The sequence below is a fragment of the Ranitomeya imitator genome, chromosome 10 (assembly GCF_032444005.1).
Source record: "Ranitomeya imitator isolate aRanImi1 chromosome 10, aRanImi1.pri, whole genome shotgun sequence".
NCBI classification, from domain to species: Eukaryota; Metazoa; Chordata; class Amphibia; order Anura; family Dendrobatidae; genus Ranitomeya; species Ranitomeya imitator.
In genome coordinates this window covers 39,786,406-39,806,040 of record NC_091291.1, presented here as the reverse complement: position 1 = coordinate 39,806,040, position 19,635 = coordinate 39,786,406, and the positions used below count along the sequence as shown (strand labels likewise).

At 45.4% G+C, this 19,635-nt stretch overlaps 2 protein-coding genes and 1 long non-coding RNA gene across 14 annotated transcripts in view; 2 read left to right on the top strand and 1 right to left on the bottom strand.

Moving 5' to 3' along the window:
- Positions 1-10,022, top strand: part of CNOT3 (CCR4-NOT transcription complex subunit 3) — a 67,449-nt gene extending 57,427 nt beyond the window's left edge. For all 12 annotated transcript variants that reach the window (XM_069741315.1, XM_069741323.1, XM_069741324.1 and 9 more), the window contains 10 exons: positions 328-461; positions 548-607; positions 2,538-2,868; positions 4,199-4,304; positions 5,327-5,507; positions 6,383-6,488; positions 6,603-6,801; positions 7,005-7,137; positions 7,911-8,036; positions 9,197-10,022. In XM_069741315.1, the coding sequence (XP_069597416.1) occupies positions 328-461; positions 548-607; positions 2,538-2,868; positions 4,199-4,304; positions 5,327-5,507; positions 6,383-6,488; positions 6,603-6,801; positions 7,005-7,137; positions 7,911-8,036; positions 9,197-9,295 (1,475 nt within the window). In that variant the 3' untranslated portion in view covers positions 9,296-10,022. The remainder of the gene's footprint in view (positions 1-327; positions 462-547; positions 608-2,537; positions 2,869-4,198; positions 4,305-5,326; positions 5,508-6,382; positions 6,489-6,602; positions 6,802-7,004; positions 7,138-7,910; positions 8,037-9,196) is intronic.
- Positions 9,895-14,396, bottom strand: LENG1 (leukocyte receptor cluster member 1). The gene is made up of 4 exons (XM_069741327.1): positions 14,081-14,396; positions 13,480-13,665; positions 13,150-13,403; positions 9,895-11,395 (listed from the first exon to the last, which is right to left on the bottom strand). Exons 1-4 carry the CDS (start codon positions 14,210-14,212, stop codon positions 11,191-11,193), a joined length of 777 nt encoding a protein of 258 aa, XP_069597428.1. The 5' UTR covers positions 14,213-14,396; the 3' UTR covers positions 9,895-11,190.
- Positions 14,397-14,537: 141 nt separating this feature from the next.
- The window catches only part of LOC138652047 (uncharacterized), an 80,794-nt gene continuing 75,696 nt past the window's right edge, over positions 14,538-19,635 (top strand). Inside the window, exon 1 of the long non-coding RNA XR_011315557.1 lies at positions 14,538-14,729. This is a non-coding gene — a long non-coding RNA (uncharacterized lncRNA). The remainder of the gene's footprint in view (positions 14,730-19,635) is intronic.

Genomic DNA, 19,635 nt, shown 5'->3' with positions numbered 1-19,635 from the left:
GCCTAAGGCTTTGCTGCAATCTTTTTTTTTTTTTTTTTTTATAACTGCGGCTGAAAAAGCATCATGGATGCAAAGCGTTAATAAAGCTCTTCAGGTCTTTTGTAGAAAAAAAAATCTAATTAATTAGCGACTGAATGTAGATGAGCAGGATTGTGATTGAGTCTCCACAGCTGTGCTCGTTGGTGGACACCATGCGTCCTCGTTAATCCCTGAGCATATTGCCATGTGCAGGGCAGCCGGAGTCTCCAGGCAGGCTTTCGTCCTGTAGAAACACATGGGTCATCCCTATGCCGAATTCTCACGTGACTTGTTTTTCTACATTTCCAGCACAGGCGCTGGCAGCTACTTCCCCACCAACCCACAGTCACATGGAGGATGAGATCTTCAACCAGTCTAGCAGCACTCCCACCTCCACCACATCAAGTTCTCCGATTCCACCCAGTCCTGCCAATTGCACCACAGTAAGTTCCTTCACCAACCACCAGTACTGATCGTTCCACAAATCGCTGTGTTTTCTAGCATTTTTTATAATGTATACATTTTGCAGGAAAACTCTGAAGATGACAAGAAAATCCGAGGCCGGTCTACAGACAGCGAGGTCAGCCAGGTGAGTGGGCGCCTCACGTTTCTCGCTTGTCATGTCATCTCCCATCTCTGTTGATTGTCTTAAGGTGAAGCACAGTCCCCAATGCATAGTCTGGCCGGGGTGGCCCCCTAAGCATATATAAGGCTGTCAGGTGTAAGTTAGGAGACCGGCGGGCAGTGTGTGCACCATGGTCCATACACAGATGTTTGGATTTGGCCTGGCTCCATTTCAAGTGTGTAAATTGAGCTTTTTAACCTTTTACTGGTACATCAAGACTTTAAAATCCTTTTATGAAGTTTTCAACCAGAAAAAGAGCAAATATTTGCAAAATATGCAGCTGTCAAAGATGGGTAATCAGGTGAGGAAATAACAGCTAAAGGAAACAGATGCAAGAAAATATGAAAAATACGGGAAAGAGAAACACGTGTCCCTTAGCAACAACCGCACATATGAAAAAGATTAAGCCGGTATACACAAAATTCAAAAATAAATGAGTTGGCCACTGAGCCAGTGAGTATTGTTGATAATCTGGGCAACAGGTGCAGGCATAATAGCCTGATTGTCCCGTCTTAGGGAAACATGTGAATAAGGTGCTATGTGTGCCTGTGGTTACTGGCCGAATGTCAGGACACCAGCATGGATGTCTTAGGGTAAGAGGTTCTCTAGATGCAGAGATAATACGAAGTGACATTACCTTGAGACATGTCGTATTCAAAGTGCGGGAGTGCAGATGGGGCATCCAGGAGTCTCGACGCGCGTTTCACCGCCTTGGCTTCGTCAGGAGGCGTGGTTAAATAAAAGGGCAGGGAATATTTATGTAGGGACCCTTAGCGATTCGATGTTCAGCCCAGCATGATGCTCCTCCCCCGTGCCGGGGCTGGTTGGTGTGTGCCACGAATGATGAGAAGGAGAATGTGCGTCATCCCTCTCCCATCTCCATGGCAACGTGCTCGGCCCGCAATGCTACAGCAGAGGTACAGCGCATGCGTGAGGTGCGTCTGTGCAAAGTATAGAAGAAGCATGCTTGTATTGCCGTAAGTAATTTAGCTGCCATTGCAGAAGATGAATCTGCGTCCTAAACCTGCAAAAACTGGCATGTGGATAGGTCTGTGGCTATGGTCGATGAAATGACCATTAGGTGGCAAGAAATATCAAAGAATCCTGTGCATCGCAGTATAAAGTGTGTAAAAGAATTACACTTGCAAATTGGAGAAAGTATATGACATTACATGCTGCCAAATGTATCAAGGTGACTGTATGATGAAAAGGGTGCTGATGATGTAATCACCCCGGGGAGAAAAGTATAAAATCAATATATCCTACAGTCAATAGTGGATCTGAGAGCACACGAAAAAAACACAAGAAAAATGTATATAACCATATACGTACATTAAAATAAAAATATAAATAACATGCTAATGTAACCAAAGTAAAATTATACAAAAGAATTTATAATTAAATATGCAATAATAAGAATATACAATAGTTGATGTACGTAATAATTAATGCCATAAGGAATAAATCAGCCATACAATGTGGTATTAGACGTCCACAAAAATCCTGTTTGGCAGCAGAGAGATTGATGGCGATTACGAATTGAAGGGTCCATAAGTAAGATGAGAAAAGCAGCTTGTCAGAGGTCAACCAATCTGATTCCCAATCTGTCTGTCGTTTATGTATAATAAAACTTAACATTTCTGTGCAAAAAGAACCCTTTTTCTTGATGGATCTTGTGTTTATACGTTAGCTCTTAGAATTTATCAGTTATGCTGAGACTATTGACCTAGAGATCCTACTTTTATTTGGTTTTGATGTTTTGGCCTAGCGGTGTGTTCCTCCTGGCCGTGTGGACAATTTTATCATGCAGGTAGTTTTGTCATCCTCCTATAATTATGGCGTATATATATTTATTTCCTTTAAAGTGCAGCGGGGTTTTTCCTTTTCTTTTTAGTCACCAGCGAAGAACGGTTCTAAAAGTCTCCATAACAACCATCATCCGCAGTCCCCCGCAGTGACGCCAAGTTACCAAATAGGAAGCAGTTCTAGCACGTCATCTCTGGGAAACGGGCCGGGTACAAACAGCAACGGAGCGGTATCAAACAGCAGCAGTACGAGCAGCAACAGCAGCACCAACAGCAAAAACAACCCGTCCAGCGGACACACGGCTGGTACACCCACACCGTACGCGCAGGCGGTGGCTCCTCCTCCATCTAGTACAAATACCTCCCAGCCGAGGCCCCCCAGCACCCAGCAAAACACAAGCAAGCAAAATGGAGCAACAAGTAAGGCTCAGTCCCCCCGCATGTATTCAGTGTAGATCTGCCATTATGTGCAGAAAATCGGAACCATTCATTCCTCCTACTCAACAATCTGGAATAACACACAACAAAAAAAAAATTAAAATGTGTGTATAATAGAACGGATTGTTGAATGGGAATGAATGGGTTCTTCTTCAAATCCAGAAAGATCTGCACCATGTGGTGCAAATTTTTTTGAAAATTCAGAATGTACACTTAATAAACTTGCCGCTCCCTACACTATCAGTGATCAGTGGGTTCAGATGATGCAAGTCTATGCATGGCCAACTTGCTGTAGTTTCTGATAAGGCTATGTGCACACGTTGCGGATCTGCAGCAGATTCGCAGCAGTTTTCCATGAGTTTGCAGTACCATGTAAACCTATGGAAAACAAAATCCGCAGTGCACATGCTGCGGAAAAAAGCGCGCGGAAACGTAGCGTTGTTTATTCCGCAGCATGTCAATTCTGTGTGCGGATTCTGCAGCGGTTTACACCTGCTCCATAATAGGAATACGCAGGTGTAAAACCGCAGGTGGAATCCGCACAAAATACGCGGAAATTCCGTAGGAAATCCACAGTGCGGTTTACCAAAATCAGTCCGGAAAAATCTGCAGAGTAATCTGCAGCGTGTGCACATACCCTAAGGGTATGTGCACACGTTGCGGATCTGCAGTGTTTTTTGAGGTGCAGAAACGCTGCAGATCCGCAATTGATTTACAGTACAATGTAAATTAATGAGAAAAAAAAAAACGCTGCGGTTTAAAAGAGAAGTAGCATGTCACTTCTTTTTTGTGAATCTGCAGCGTTTTTGTACCTATTCCATTATAGAAAACCGCAGGGGTAAAAACCCGCAGCAAATCCGCAAGAAAACCGCAGCAAAAACGCACAAAAAAAGCTGTGGAACCGCAGGTGCGTTTTCTGCCAGGCGAGGCAGAATCCGCACCAGAAATTCCTAAGCCTAATCCGCAACGTGTGCACCTAGCCTCAAACAGATTTTATCAGTGGGAGACTATCCCTATAGAAAGTAAACCTGCTGCCATGCGGTTTGTAACATACAAATATCAGTGTAGGCTCTGCCTCCATCTAGCTCAGCCTGACCTTTTGATTAGGGGGTCCCGCCCTTCAATCACAGGTTGAGCTAGTCTGCCTAATGAGCAGAGGAGACTTGTAAATTGTCAGTGTTCCTGGTTCAGTATCTGGCTGTCCATGTGTAGGAGGAAAAATGTAACCTTCAGGCTTAACAAGTGGAAGAAAATAGTTTTGCCACTTACAAAGTTTTGCCATTTTTTTTTTTTTTGTTTTTTTGTTCTCCAGGTTATAGCTCGGTTGTAGCAGAAAATTCAGCGGACACTGCACTAAGTAATAGCAGTCAGTCACAATCCAGCCAGTCTGTGATTCACAACCCACCGACCAGCACTGCGTGAGTACCAAAAAGTGCTTGCGACCCTTATATTTCCTGTGTGTATTCGTCGTATTGTATATGTGCTTGTGACCCTTGATTTTTGGCGTGTGTATTTGTCGTGTTGTGATGCTTGCAGTCTACGGGCAGGATTTTTAATACCCTAAAGCTGCGGCTTTTAAAGATATGTGCACACGTATCTGTGAGGGCTGCGGATTTTTCCACAGCGGATTTGATAAATCCGCAGTGCAAAACCGCTGCAGTTTTTCCTGCGGAGTTATCGTGGTTTCTATTGCGGATTCCACTGCGGATTTACACCTGCAGTTTTCTATTGGAGCATGTGTAAACCCGCAGCGGAATCCGCACAAAAAATTGACATGCTGTGGAATGTAAACCGCTGCGCTGTGTTTTTTTTCCGCAGCATGTGCACTGCGGATTTTGTTTCCCATAGGTTTACATTATACTGTAAACGCATGGGAAACCGCTGCGGACTCGCAGCAAAATCCGCAGCGTGTGCACATAGCCTTAGACTTCAGATCCTGAGGACTGAGCAGATCTCTTGGAACAATCAATCTGGAATCAGAATCCTAGTGATCTGCCAAGTATTAAGGCTCCTTTATTCACTTGCCGCATGTTGTAAACTTAGCATTTCATGGCTTCATTAAAACTGGCCTGTTTTGATGCAGATTTTAGTACTTGGCTCCGGTCTGTGTGAATATAGTCCTTGTTTGCTGCACCCCTTTTTCTCTTTTTTTTTTTTTTTTTTTTTTTGTATGTGCAAATGCTGAATGAATCCATAGGTTTTCCAGTGGAGGAATGCGAATGCCCGTTGAGCGATATGCGTCAGAGGTTAACACTGGGGAATCTTCCCAATGGGTGTAGTGTGAACAGAGCCTTCATTGTTTTAACTGGCTGTCATAAAGTCAGAGAGGTCCGTAGAGCTGAAATTGTTAATGCACCATTTGAAGGAAATGAGCCGCTATGTCTGTAGTAATGATGTCTTGTCTATAAGTTGTACTTTTTTTTTTTTTTTTTTGCTTTAGAAAAGAGACGAACAGTGTATCGCTCCCAGCCAGCAGCAGTAGTACCAGCACTGGGCCAAGCTTACTATTACCCTTAAATGTAAACCCTCCTAGTTCGCCAACACCGAGCTTCAGTGACCCCAAACCCAGCCAGCCACTACTAAACGGGCCTCCTCAGTTCAGCTCCACACCAGAAATCAAGGTAAAACAATCTAAAGGGAACATGCTTCTACCAATTAGTGTTACATACGCCCTTAGAGGTAATTTGTAGCACAATCTACACTCCTGAAAAGCTGTTTATATGGTGATGTTCTCTCTGAAAGATGTTCACACCTTTTACTGTTGTAATCTTTTTCTCCATGACTAAAATATCAATGTTCTTAATTTATATTCAAATAAAACTGTTAAGGGGTTGTCCAGCCTTGGGCTACAAGTTTGGAGTCACTATCTGACTGCCGACTTGAGGGTCACATGACTACCTGCTCTCGGCAAGTATGTGATTTGCATACTTCTGGCCATATTCCGACTAGACGTGTCCAGCCTCACTAAATACACTTGCATTGAGCTAGTCTAGTCAGCACATGACCGCATGTGTGCAAATCACCTACATGTAAGGATTCACAAATCTGCAGTCACATAGTAGCTGCAAACTTGTAGCCTAAGGTTGGAAAACTCCTTTAAGTGCTCTGGGGTTCATCAAAGTACTCAAGCCTCAACGCTGGATGAATCATTCTGACAGATTCCTTTTAAACATACCCTTGGTTAAATAAGCTCTCGCATGACTGAGGAAAAGGACTTTTAGATTGTCCTTCCAGTGATATGGCGGTACTGCAACACCGTATACCCACTGTGTTCTCGCTGCTGGAGCACACACTCTGAGCGTGCTAGCTGTGAGAAACTAAGCCCTGCCTAAGCCTCGTTGTCCCATGACTCTATATAAGTGGTATTTGAGCTGTAATCCATAAATATATGCATATACTCACACTTGTGAAACACTCATTCATCTTGTGACCGTGGACTAATTAAAAAAAAAAAAAAAATAATAAACTTATTCATTTATTTTTCTCCCTCCTTTAGGCACCTGAGCCTTTAAGTACACTTAAATCCATGGCAGAACGTGCAGCTATTGGAACGAACTTGGAAGATTCAGTGCCTACTATCCTTATGGGTGATCGAGCTAAAGGTTAATGTCTGATATTTACTGCTAATAAATATATTAATCCAAAGTAAAAACCATAATATTTCAAAATAAAAACCCATGAACAGATAGGTTTTTTTTTTTTTTGCCTTCCCCCAGAAATTCTTCTCACTACAACCACAACGCAGCCTCCCGCAACTCAGCCTTCAACCCAGGTTTCAGAAGTAAACATCCCTCTTTCCCTGGGTGTGTGCCCGTTGGGTCCTGTTCCCCTTACAACAGATCAGCTTTACCAGCAAGCGATGGAAGATGCAGCGTGGCATCATATGCCTCACCCCTCGGATTCCGAAAGGATACGGTGCGTCTTCATGTTCATATGGGGGAAAAAATGTTGCCTTTTTAGAAGACTGAGATCTGTATTTTGTAACTGGCTTAAGAATTTTGGTGACGATGCCATAAATATTAAATGTGCATTAATGACTGTATTTACATCTTTACTTTTTATAGCTGCGGCAATTTGTTTAGTCGTGTATTAGAACTTTGTCTGCTAATCTTTAAAAGGCAATACCTCCCCCGGAATCCATGTCCGACGCCGCAGTATCACCACCAGATGCCCCCTCCTCATTCGGACACAGTAGAATTCTACCAGCGACTTTCCACAGAGACACTCTTCTTTATCTTTTACTATTTGGAGGTATGATCCATTTGTTCACTCTGCCTACGTTATCTGATATTTTTTTTTTTATATAAATTTCAGAGGCTAGAGCGTCAAATAATCACCGCATTTACACCGTGTGTTCTACCCCGTTGCTAGATGTGATGACTGCTGATCGGTGGGGCTGCCGGATGTCAGACCCCTACCGATCTGATAGTGATGACCTACCATCTTATTTTTTTTATTAACTCCTTATTATGATGAGCGCCCTCTGATCTGTTCACCCCTTGTGCCTTTTAGTGTGATCTCTGGACATTTTAATTTGTTTTTGAAGGAAGCACGTGTTAAATGCTGCTGTCAGTTTTACAGCGGTATTTAACTAGTTAACAGCCGCAGGTGAAACAGCTGCCGTGCCAGAAAACATGTGAGCTCAGTGCCGAAGCCCATGTCAAATGGAGTTAGTCCGGCACAACTGTACTGTTACTCCCCATGTCGGAAGGGGTTTAAAGCTATGTAATTGTTCGCTGAGAATTTTTGGTCATTAGCTCCCTAGTTGCTAAATTCCAAGAACAAGAAAAATGAAGTAAAGACCATAAAATAAAAATGCTTAATGGTGTCTTTCTGCCGAGATGATGGATGTGATTCCTGCCGAGGAGTGAACGGAGGAGCACTGGGGGAGTCAGCTGTAAAGTTCTGTTTTGTTCATTTACACATTTTGGCTGACTTTACAACCAGTCGGTTCCATTTCAGATATGGTCATGTACCACAAATCCGGCAGAATCTCGGGTCAGTGTTTCCTGTTTGTTTTCCAGGGCACTAAAGCACAGTATTTAGCTGCTAAAGCTTTGAAAAAGCAGTCGTGGAGGTTTCACACCAAATACATGATGTGGTTCCAAAGACACGAGGAGCCCAAGACAATAACTGATGAATTCGAGCAGGTTTGTGACATTATTGTGCTCCTTGACAATCAATGCATAGGACTATAGTTGGTGTTGGGATAGCACGGTATGGGTTTGTACTAGTGATGAGCGAGTGTGCTCATGGCTCGAGTTTTCCCGAGCACGCTCGGGTCGTCCCTGAGTATTTTAGTGTTCGGAGATTTAATTTTTGTTGATTCAGCTGCTGTAATCCTAATTACACGTGCCCGGTTGCTAGGGAATCCCCACATGTAATCAAGCTGGCTCGTAGTCGCAAATCATCTAGCTGGGCAAGGAAAACTAAATCTCTGAACACTAACATACTCTGAGATCACCCGAGCGTTCTCTGGAAAACCCCAGCAACGAGTATACTCGCTCATCACTAACCTTCTCCCCACCGATCTTGTGCTGCATGTGCTCAGGATTGTCCAGAATGATGGTGGCTGAACTTACGGCAGCGTGTCTGCCAGTTTCGGTGGCTCCTCCAGTACTCGCTGCACATAGGCCCTGCTCGTATGTTCACATGACCATTCATGACCAGGCTTGTGGTGCAGAAGGACTTTCCTTCACAACAGTGAGCCTTTCAGAATAAACAAAGGCTGCAGAGATTTTAAATGCTAAATTTTCCTGCCCCATGGGAGAGGGGAACGGTTAACCCCCTTAAAGGGTTATTTTGAAAGGAAGGCATCCCCTCTCCTATGAATAAGGGGATAATTTTCTGACTGCCATGAGAACCAAAGTGGACATCGATCATATGCACTGGGATTGCCAGGAGCCATGGTGGTCGAAAACTTATTCCCTAAGCTGTGGATAATTTTTCAAACTGGAGAACACAAAGTGATTTCTATGTGGAGGACGGTCTGCTCTCTGCAAAATGTCCTGCGTGACCGTCACTGATCTGTCAGGTTGCAGTGGTGTGGGTCAGGCACAACTCTGGTCAGTGCCTTTAGATGCTTAGTCGCCATCGGTCACAACCACGGCCCTGAGGAAGTTTGACAGGACTTGTCCCCCCTCATTGGCGCCCTTTATTAGTTTGTGCTCTATGTAGGGGTAAAACCATGATCCATTTGGAGATAATTTCCACAGTAGGCCTTGGTCAGCATTTCTCAACCTTAGTCTGAAAATATCTACAGCACTGCTCCAAATAATGTTCTAAATTTTTTTTTTTTTTTTCCCTACAGGGGACATATATTTACTTTGACTATGAAAAATGGGGCCAGAGGAAGAAGGAAGGGTTCACGTTCGAATACCGCTACCTGGAAGACCGTGACTTACAGTGACCTCTTGAACACGCTCAGCCTTCCAGTTTCACATGGGCAATCCGTGACCGGGGAAATAGAGGGGAGGGCAGAAGACTTCAAGTCTCATTCCCAAGAAGAGTTGGGAGGAGGGGAAATTCGGACAAACACTTTAATGCATGCAGTTACAAAAAAAAAAAATCTATTAAATGGGATTAGATTGTGCGTGGTGGTGGAGACAGGAGAACAACGTGATCAACACCCAACATCTCAACACCCTCTTGACTTTTCAGAAGAATTAAAGGACAAGAAGTAGAGTAAAAAATTTTAACGTATTTGGTTGAAATGTTAAAAAAAAAAACTAAATGAACAAATTGCATAAGTCTTTTGAAAAGAGGAAGGAAAAGCTATTCTTCCCCTCCTGGATATTGCTGCAGGTGGGAAGTTCTTGTCTCTCTACCCAGATGGGTTTCTACTGGCTGCCATCCGTTTATTTTTCCCTCTTTAAATAACAAAAAAAACACTTTCTATCATTTTGTCCCTTTTTTATTTTTGGCAGATACTGGATCTTTTTGTTTTTGATAACAAGTGCATCAAAATTTAAAGTTTTTTATTTTCCACCCTCCCTTTGCCACTTCCCCTCCCCCCTCCCATCCTCGATACACGTATCTGTACCGATGGAATTAATGGTATGGAAAGCTGGTTTAAAATATTTTTCGTAACCTATTTTCATTTTGGAAAATATTTATGAATAAATAGTTTTATATGATGTCTTCTCATGCAAGAATATTAATGTGGCTCCAGTTCTTTGTTTTTTTTTTTGCAAAGGGAATATGTCCAGAAGAGAAAAAAAGCGCACGATCCATCATGCTAAACCAGATGGCACATTAGGCACTACATTTAACATAGCCCTAGTTTAATATTAGAGTATGAAGAGCTAGGACACTTTCTTCTTTTATTTAAAAAAACAAAACACTAGATTGTAGAAGCTGACACGTGCAAAAAAAACAAAAATGGGTCCATCCTGCTGAATGGGGGGGGGGAGGGGAGGGGATCTAGTCTCAGATTCCAAACCTGGCAGACATGTTAAAGACCCTCTTGTCAGCACACTAACTGTTCAAACAAAGCACAAGCGCTCAGTGCATCATGGCATGGGCCAACATTTAAGTGCACATCTATCTCCACCTCCACCCTCTTCTTTGACAGCTTTAGCTTCATAGAGCCAGAGAAGGCTGGAGATAGATGAAAACCAAGCAGGTGGGAAGGTGCAGTTAAAGGGGTATTCCAAGAGCCTATCCCAATATGTAGTAGGTGTAATATTAGAAATGTCATAGTTCTTCTGATTCACCATGTCACTTACCCCATGTGAAGGGTATTGCCGTGCTTAGATTTCCATGGTTGCGACCACTAACAGCTGTCACTGAGTGGTCATAACCATGGAAACCTAAGCTACCGTAATGCCCTGCACATGGGGCAAGCGACATAGCAAATCAGAAGAACTATACCACATTTCTATTTGGAGGTATTTGCTAATACTACACCTACCACATATTGGACCATGAATACCTCTTTAAATGATTGGCCTCGCCATGATGAACCAAGCGCCTGTACTTTGACAGCACAGAATGACTGTTCATACTGAGTCCCTTTTAAACAAAGCGACTACTGGCTAAAAGTAAACCATGTCCATGTTTGATGCCCATAAATGAGGATTTACACACCGTACACTGTCATATTCCTCAGTGTGACCGCCTGTATATGATTTGCGTACTCCCGATCATTCGCCGGATACACAGGTGGATTGTGAGCAGCCGGACCCATCTCACGTCACCCCAGGTATACATATCTCTTCCATGTGGTCAATCCACCTGCTAATCCGGCCCCCCGATAACAGCAGGACTGGCACAGAACCCAGTTTCTGTATCTCTGTTCACATTTCACCATTGTTCTTCCCGCACTTTGGGTTTTCGCGCCAACTGAGGGTTGAATTGGGAGTTATATCGTCTCTTTCTGTCATCCATCTCCTGCTCTGGAGCGGACGGCTCCTTTTTGCCAGCCATCAGAGCGGCAGCGCGCGCCCTCTCTGCAGCTTCTCTCTTCAGCCGCTCCTGTCGCAGCTGCTCCATTGACTGCTTGGACGCCCTACATGGAGGAAGACGAGACGTTAGAGATCTGAGTGATACCGATAGGTAGAAGGGGGCGTCTTATCCAGAACACCCTTTATTTCCTACATTTGTCTCTTTTTTTCTGCCAGGCATTTAGTCATATTTGTTCCATGCTGAATACATCCACAGAAAACATTCTCAGGGTTGGAGTACAGGGTGGGCACGTGGCCCGGGGGTCTCCACCAAATACTCTCCATGCACAGAATGGTTCTCTTTTCTTTTTGTTACTCGTAAGAGCGGGACCTTCCTTGTCGAAAAGTTTCTAGCAATTTTTATTTTGAGGGAGTTGTCCACTACTCTGACAACCCCTTCTCAATCCCTATGTTTCCACCCAGTAAAATAACCACCTATACTCCCCTTCGATGAGGGCGATATTCCAGCAGTGTCAGCACTGGCTCTCCCGGGGCTCACATGACATTGTCACTGGATCTCTGAGGCAAGTCAATGCTGGCTTCACTCTTCTCTCAGACTAAATCAAACTGGAGAGAGCAGCCACAAATCCCACTTCCTCCAGGTCTCCATTATATCCATAGGAGGAGACTGTAGCCAGTGCTGATTGGCAGCAGTGATTGCATGATGTAATGTCACGCGATCCCTGGGAGCAGTACTGACACCGCTGGAACAGCACTGAAGGTAAAAGTGAACACTCCCTTTTAGGAAATTGTATACATAATTTTCTAGTTATACCCTTGGCAGTGGATTAAAGAAGAGCAGCAGGTTAACCCCTTAGGCATACACAACAGGAAAAGCTGCTTACGTTCTGACTTCTCAGCCCTTACCAGTGCGAGATATGAAACCAGTAAGGCTATGTTCACATTTGCGTTGTTGGGCGCAGCGTCGTCGACGGATACCGACGCATGCGTCATGCGCCCCTATCTTAAACATGGGCGCATGGACATGCGCCGGTATGCGTTGTAATACGTTTTACGACGCATGCGTCATTTTGACGCACCAGAACTTTACTATTTTATGACAATACATGCGTCACAAAACGCTGCGTTGTGGGTTGCATCGATGACGCAAATGTGAATGTAGCTTAACTAAGGGTATGTTTCCACGTTCAGGAAACGCGTTTTTTACGCTGCGTTGAGCCGCAGCATCAAAAACGCAGCGTCCAGATGTTACAGCATAGTGGAGGGGATTTAATGAAATCCCGTCTCCACTATGCAGTAAAAAACGCATGTGGCAGACTCGCGGAAACGGACATGCGGCGCGTCTTTTAAGAACGCTACATGTCCTTACAGTGCAGAAAGAAAGCAAGGGCAACGCAGGTGACCTCAGGTGCAGATTTGGTCAGGATTTTACCTGCATAAAATCCTGACCAAATCTTGAAGCAATCCTGAACGTGGACACATACTCTTAGGCAGTATTCCCCAACTCTGATCCTCAAGAGCCACCAACAGGTCATGTTTTTAGGATTTCCTTAGTATTGTACAGGTGATAATTGCATCATCTGGACAATGCTAAGGAAATCCTGAAAACATGACCTGTTGGTGGCTCTTGAGGACCGGAGTTGGGGAACACTGCCCTAAGGAGTAGGATTGGAACTTCTCTGCTGTGCAGATCTAAGCTGGATAGTTCTAGTCACTACTTATTCTATACACGCGCATTCTGGAAGGACAAATAAAGGGGAACATGACTTCATCACTAACCTGATAGGAGCAAGTAACTCCTTGACATGTGTAAAGGAGGTGGACACACGTACCAGGTGCGCTATGGCTCCTCACTCACCCCTTCTTCTCATTTCCTTTCTCCTTTGCTTTCTTATGCTCCTTGTGCCTCTTTTTCTCGCCGGTTTTCTTACGAAGGTATTTCTCCATTTCATTCATCGGGTCCAGAATCCCCTTCAGCTTTTCATCCTTTGCCGTTTCCTCTTTTTCCTTGGGCCGGGCAGGAACCTCCTGGTACCAGGGACGAGACGTCTGGGCTTCAGCTGCACTTTGTCCCAAATAGGTCAGAATCCCCAAAGCTTTTTCTTGACGTTCCTGTGACAATTGACAGTGACCATGGTGGGATTTCCTGTCCATGATGAGCGTTGTGTAATGGGGCAGAATAACTTACCTTCTCTCTACGCTTCTCCTCCTCGTACTCCTTGTTTCCGCGGGTGGTTCCCTTTCCCTCGTCCACATCTTGAAAGAAATTGATGTGGCCGGACTCCTCGCTGAGCTCCACCACTGCCGACCCCTCGGTGGATGACGCCTCTGGTAAGGACAGGCGGGATTTTTTACGCAGAAAATCAGTACGAGCCTAAAATGGGAAATGGCGACAAATTATGGGACAGTGCGACTCTTCCACTTTCTACATCATCACCTATGTTATTATTACCGCCATGGCTGACAATCAGGGGCCTAATATTCCGGAAAGCGGGAATCCAGCGTCATCCCATGAGCACGGACCAGCAGGGGTGGTGCACCGGAAGCTGCCATACTACGGTTACCCCTGAATCCTCACAGTGGAGCATGATGGTGGCAGCACTCAGAACCTGGGTACATCTGTGGTCAAGGACCGATGCCAATGTGGGCACTGAGATACTGGACCCACAGCGGTGGGACCCCATTACCAGGCGAGGGACTGGCGTAAAGGGTTAATCCCATAATTAGGGATTGTTGGATAGAGGGTGCACATAACAAGCATTAACATTTTCAGTCTGACGCTTGCGCACCTCCTGCTCTGCTAGCTCCGCCCTCTTCCGGCGCTGTCGCTCCTCCTCCGCGGCCTGGGCTTCATCCCTCCGCACCCGCGCAACGTTGTCCTTATTGCGCACGTGCCAGCTCTTTTTCGGCAGAATATTCATCCTGAAGTCACGTGGCTGCCGATCTGTAGGCCCCGCCCCTGTCCTCCTTCCTCACACAGTGAGGGCCGGGCGTCTTCTTCCCGGTGTCTCCGTAGTCTCACGCTTCTCTCTGTTCTGCTGCTGCTGCTGCAGTAAATCCGGTTCTTGTTTACATGGTCGTCGCGTACTTACTAGCGCGTATAGCAACGATTGGCTAAGCAGCGACTACGTCATAATAACGCGCCTCTTTCTCATTGGCTGATTAGGAAAGTCACGTGGGTGCAGTGTGTCACGTGGGGGCAGTGTGTCACGTGGGGGCAGAGTGTCACGTGGGGGCAGAGTGTCACATGGGTTAAAATAATCAGCGGTTTCATGTGTCCGCCATATTTGTTTTCTGAATTAATGGCGGAAGTCCTGGGATAAATGCAATTCTCAGCGTAGTACACAAAGCATGAACTGGGCGTAACGATGAAATGCCGACTGGGAAATATGGAGGATACTGGGAGGCAGTGCAGGGCGGATCTGACTCTTAGCAAAGGTACAGTACAATTGCACAGCGCCGTGCTGTGGCCGTAACTTGGACTGCAACCTATGTAATGTTGCACAGCGCCGTGCTGTGGCCGTAACCTGTACTGCAAGCCGTGTAGAACTGCACAGGGCCGTGCTGTGGCCGTGATCGGTACTGCAGGCCGTGTAGTATTGCACAGCGCCATGCTGTGGCTGTAACCGGTACTGCATGCCTTGTAGAATTGCACAGCTCTGTGTTGTGGCCTTGACCGGTACTGCAAGCTGTGTAGAATTGCACAGCGCTGTGCTGTGGCCGTAACTGGTACTGCAACCTGTGTATAGTTGCACAGCGCCGTACTATGGCCGTGACCTGTACTGCAATCCGTGTAGAACTGCTCAGGGCCGCTCTGTGGCCGTGAGTCCGTGACTGATTTTGCAAACTGTGTAGAATTGCACAGCGCCGTGCTGTGGCCGTGACCTGTACTGCAAGCCTTGTAGAATTGCACAGCGTCGTCCTGTGGCCGTGACCAATATTGCAAGCCGTATAGAATTGCACAGCGCCATGCTGTGGACGTGACTTGTACTGCAAGCCGTGCAGAATTGCACAGCGCCGTGCTGTGGCCGTGACTGATACTGCACCCTGTGTATCGTTGCACAGCGCCGTGCTGTGGCTGAGACCTGTACTGCAAGCCGTGTAAAATTGCATTGCGCCGTGCTGTGGCTGTGACCGCTACTACAAGCAGTATAGAATTGCACAGCGCCGTGCTGTGGCCGTGAGCGGTACTGCAAGCTGTGTAGAATTGCACAATGCCATGCTGTGGCCTGGACCGGTGCTACGAACCGTGCAGAACTGCACAGCGCTGTGGCCGGTACTGCAAGCAGTGTAGAATTGCACAGTGCCGTGCTGTGGCCGTGATCTGTGCTGCAAGCCGCATAGAACTGCACAGCACCATGCTGTGGCTGTGACAGGTACCACACATCGTGTAGAATTGCACAGCGCCATACTGTGGCCATGACCGGTACGGCAAGCCGTGTAGAATTGCACAGCGCCGTCCTCTGGCCGTGACTGGTACTGCAATCCGTGTAAAGCTGCACAGCGCCATGCTGTGGCCGTGACTGGTACTGCAAGCAGTGTAGAATTGCACAGAGCCACACTGACGCCATGTCAGGTACTGAAAGCCGTGTAGCAAAATTGCACAGCACCGTGCTGTGGCCGTGACTGGAACTGCAAGCTATGTAGAAATGCACAGCGCATTGCTGTGGCCATAACCGGTACTGCAAGCTGTATAGAATTGCACAGCGCCATGCTGTGGCCGTGACTTGTATTGCAAGCCGTTTAGAATTGCACAGCGCCGTCCTGTGGCCGTGACCGGTACTGCAAGCCGTGTAGAATTGCACATCGCCGCCCTGTGGCTGTGACCAGTACTGCAAGCCATGTAGAATTGCACAGCGCCGTCCTGTGGCCGTGACCGGTACTGCAAGCCGTGTAAAACTGCACAGCGCCGTGCTGTGCCCTTGACCGGGTCCTCAAACTTTGTACAATTGTACAGCGCCATGCTGTGGCCGTGACCGATACTACAAGCCATTTAGAATTGCACAGCGCCGTCCTGTGGCCGTGACCAGTACTGCAAGCCGTGTAGAAGTGCACAGCGCCATGCTGTGGCCGTGACAGACAGGAGCTAAAAGCCGTGTATAATTGCACAGCGCATTGCTGCGGCCATAATCGGTACTGCAAGCCGTGTAGAATTGCACAGTGATGTGGCCATGGCAGGTACTGCAAGCTGTCTAGAATTGCACAGCGCCGTGCTGTGGCCGTGACCGGTACTGCAAGCTGTGTAGAATTGCACAGTGATGTGGCCATGGCAGGTACTGCAAGCTGTCTAGAATTGCACCGCGCTGTTCTGTGACAGTGACTGGTACTGCAAGCTGTGTCCCATTCACTTCTAAGATATAGAATTTGCACCATTAATTTATTGGGAATTTTGCCCTTTGGAGTCGAAGCAATATCAGAAATTGCAGGACATTTAGTATGCCGACACTCGCACGATGCGGAGGTTGGTTTCTTATGCATCCAATTTTATCTGAATTTGTGTTTTTTTTAACTTTTTTTTTTTTTTACAGGTTTAACAGCAAAAATCACACTAATAAAATACAATGACAGCGCAGCGAGGGGGCCTACTTTAAATACACTAAGGAGCAACTAGAAAAATTGTAAAACTGGCACAAAAATGGGCATCAAGGTGGGCACTGAAGGGTGCTATTGAAGGGGTTAAATGACTTTGGGCCACTGATCTCACACCACCATTACGTACATAGTGATGCCCCCTGCATTTTTGTAGCTGCTTTCATTGAATTTTATTTTTTTTTTATGTTAAACCTTTAAAAAAAAAAAAAAACCTAAGAAACCAACTTCAGCATCGTAACCCTCGCCCTCCTTCACGAATACCCCAGGAAAAATACTGCCTAAGGCAGACCCCTGAATGCATGCAGTCCCTGAATAGGGAGAGGACGGAGATGTAGGTAACCAATGCAGAGGGGCCACATTGACTATCCTAGAGTCCGTCTTGGTTCTGTTGTGTCCAGTTTTAGAATGGAAGCAAAAGCGCAGGATAATTTTCCTATTAATGGTGGATGTCCGTGCACTGTTACTAGGAAGAAAACCTGACATGATCACAAAGGTTTTCATAGAATGATGGCAGACGTCAGAGATATGCGCAGAAATATAAATACACGTCTCATCCTGCCACATTATACTACATATAGAGGGCGTTACACCAGGGGGAGCAGCTATTGTTCACACTTGGCAGCCGTCTGCTTAACATCACAAAACCACCACATCCCAGATGTAAACCATCAGAAGTTGGCATCTTGGTTCCCCATATGTAGTTCAGCTTTAATAAACAAACTGAGCTGTACTCACCCTTCCCCGGTCCAGCACTGAGGCTCTGCTATTGCTCACGGTGTTAGGGTATGTGCACATGTAGATGGAACCTCTGCGGATTTTTCTGCAGCTGTTTTGGTAAATCCGCAGGTAAACCGCACTGCGGATTACCTGCGGAATTACCGCGTATTCTGTGCGGATTTCACCTGTGGTTTTACACCTGCAGATTCCTATTATGGAGCAGGTGTAAACCGCTGCGGAATCCGCACAAAGAATTGACATGCTGCGGAATAAACAACGCTACTTTTCCGCGTTTTTTTCCGCAGCATGTGCACTGCGGATTTTGTTTTCCATAGGTTTACATTGTACTGTAAACGCATGGAAAGCTGCTGCGAATCCGCAGCGGCCAATCCGCTGCGGATCCGCAGCGGCCAATACGCTGCGGATCCGCAGCAAAATCCGCAGCGTGTGCACATACCCTTAGAGCTGCAATGAGTGAGCTCAAAGGTTCGGCCAAAGTTGACAGCACAAGTTGCTCAGAGCCCTTGAGCTCACCGATTGTCTGCAGCGCTGTCTACATAGCAGCAGAGCTGTGGACAGTAACAGAACCTAGGACTGTTACGTGACTACACATCTTTTCCTGTATGGTCCGCTTACCTGGTGCCCTCTATTCGCCTCCCTTCTGTGGCTTCCATGGACGCACTGGCTTTTTTGAATTCCCATGCTCATCGGTGAGCTCTTTTTTTTTACAAAATGTACTAAACTGTTGATTTGGCCACTCCTGATATTCCCGCTCTCTCTCTGATGGAGTTCTTATTTTTTTTCAGCCTATTGATGATTTGATTCTTTTCCTTTAAGAACTCCTTTGACCGCATTTTGTGGGTTCACAGCAACAGCTTCCAAATGCTACTGCCACACCTGGAATCAGCATCAGACCTTTTTCCTGCTGGAATAATGAAGGAATAGCCCATGCAGCCCACTGAAGAGCTTTTGAGATCCAATTACCTTTGGTCCCTTGAAAAATAGGTGTCTACATATAAAAAGATTTAAGTCCTAAACCCTCACTCCAATTAGGATGTGAAAACCCTCATATTAAAGCTGAGTCTGCGCCCTAAACCCATAATGATTACATAACTGTACCTTGTATGTGTCTTAGTAAACAGCTAAAATGCCAAAACTTGTCTCTGACCAAATATTTCTGACCCGAACTGTATATAGTCACTTTTGAGCCCTGAGGTGGCCGAAGACCCTCTGTTAGCACCCAAGCATGCTCAGATAACACCTTATCCCAGCATGTTCGCTCATCACTACTCCTGATCCATTCATTCTTAATGTAGATAAGCCGCTTCATTCTCCCACAAAAACACAAACATACAATTGTCTGAGCTGAGCTTTCATGGGCATAAGGAAGTCAGGAGAGATAACTGTTGGCCACGCCCTGGGAACCTCCTCTTACCTGATGCCATCCGCGGCTCTTCTCTTAATTACAAAGAGAGAAAAAAACTCCAAGTAAATGTGGCGCTAAGCATCTACGGATTTTTTGAATTCATCCACTTCAAGTGAAAAATGTTAAAAAATTCATTTATTTTCTCAAAATAAAAAAAAATATATATTTGTAAATTTTTTTTTAAAAAAAACAGTACAACGCGTTTCGGCTGCTATTTTTACAGTGCAGCCTTCATCAGGTAGTAAAAAACAAAAAGAACAAACAATACAATAAGCACTATAAAGTGATGTTACAACCTCCAAGTTCTCTTATTTATGAGGGTTCCTAGAAGGGATTAGCAGGGCGGGACCAGGGATCAGGTTCTCCTTTCCTGACGAATAACTACATGGTAGCCTCTAAAGAGACACATTTATCTTATATATATATATATATATAAGAGCAGTTTAGTACTTCTATTCTATCCAAAATGAGCTTTTAAATACATGGTATTACACTGTTATGAACAAACACAACATTAAAAATATAGGTATATACACAATCATAAGTATGATTCATTCCAATACCTCATCAATACCATTACTATCAATTCATCCCATAAAATATTGGTAT

Coding starts and splice junctions, on each gene's coding strand:
- LENG1 (XM_069741327.1), bottom strand. CDS start 14,212: ATGAATATTCTGCCGAAAAAGAGCTGGCACGTGCGCAATAAGGACAAC. Junction 13,404..13,479: donor AGGAGAAGCGTAGAGAGAAG/GTAAGTTATTCT, acceptor CAATTGTCACAG/GAACGTCAAGAAAAAGCTTT. Junction 11,396..13,149: donor AAAGGAAATGAGAAGAAGGG/GTGAGTGAGGAG, acceptor TCCTCCATGTAG/GGCGTCCAAGCAGTCAATGG.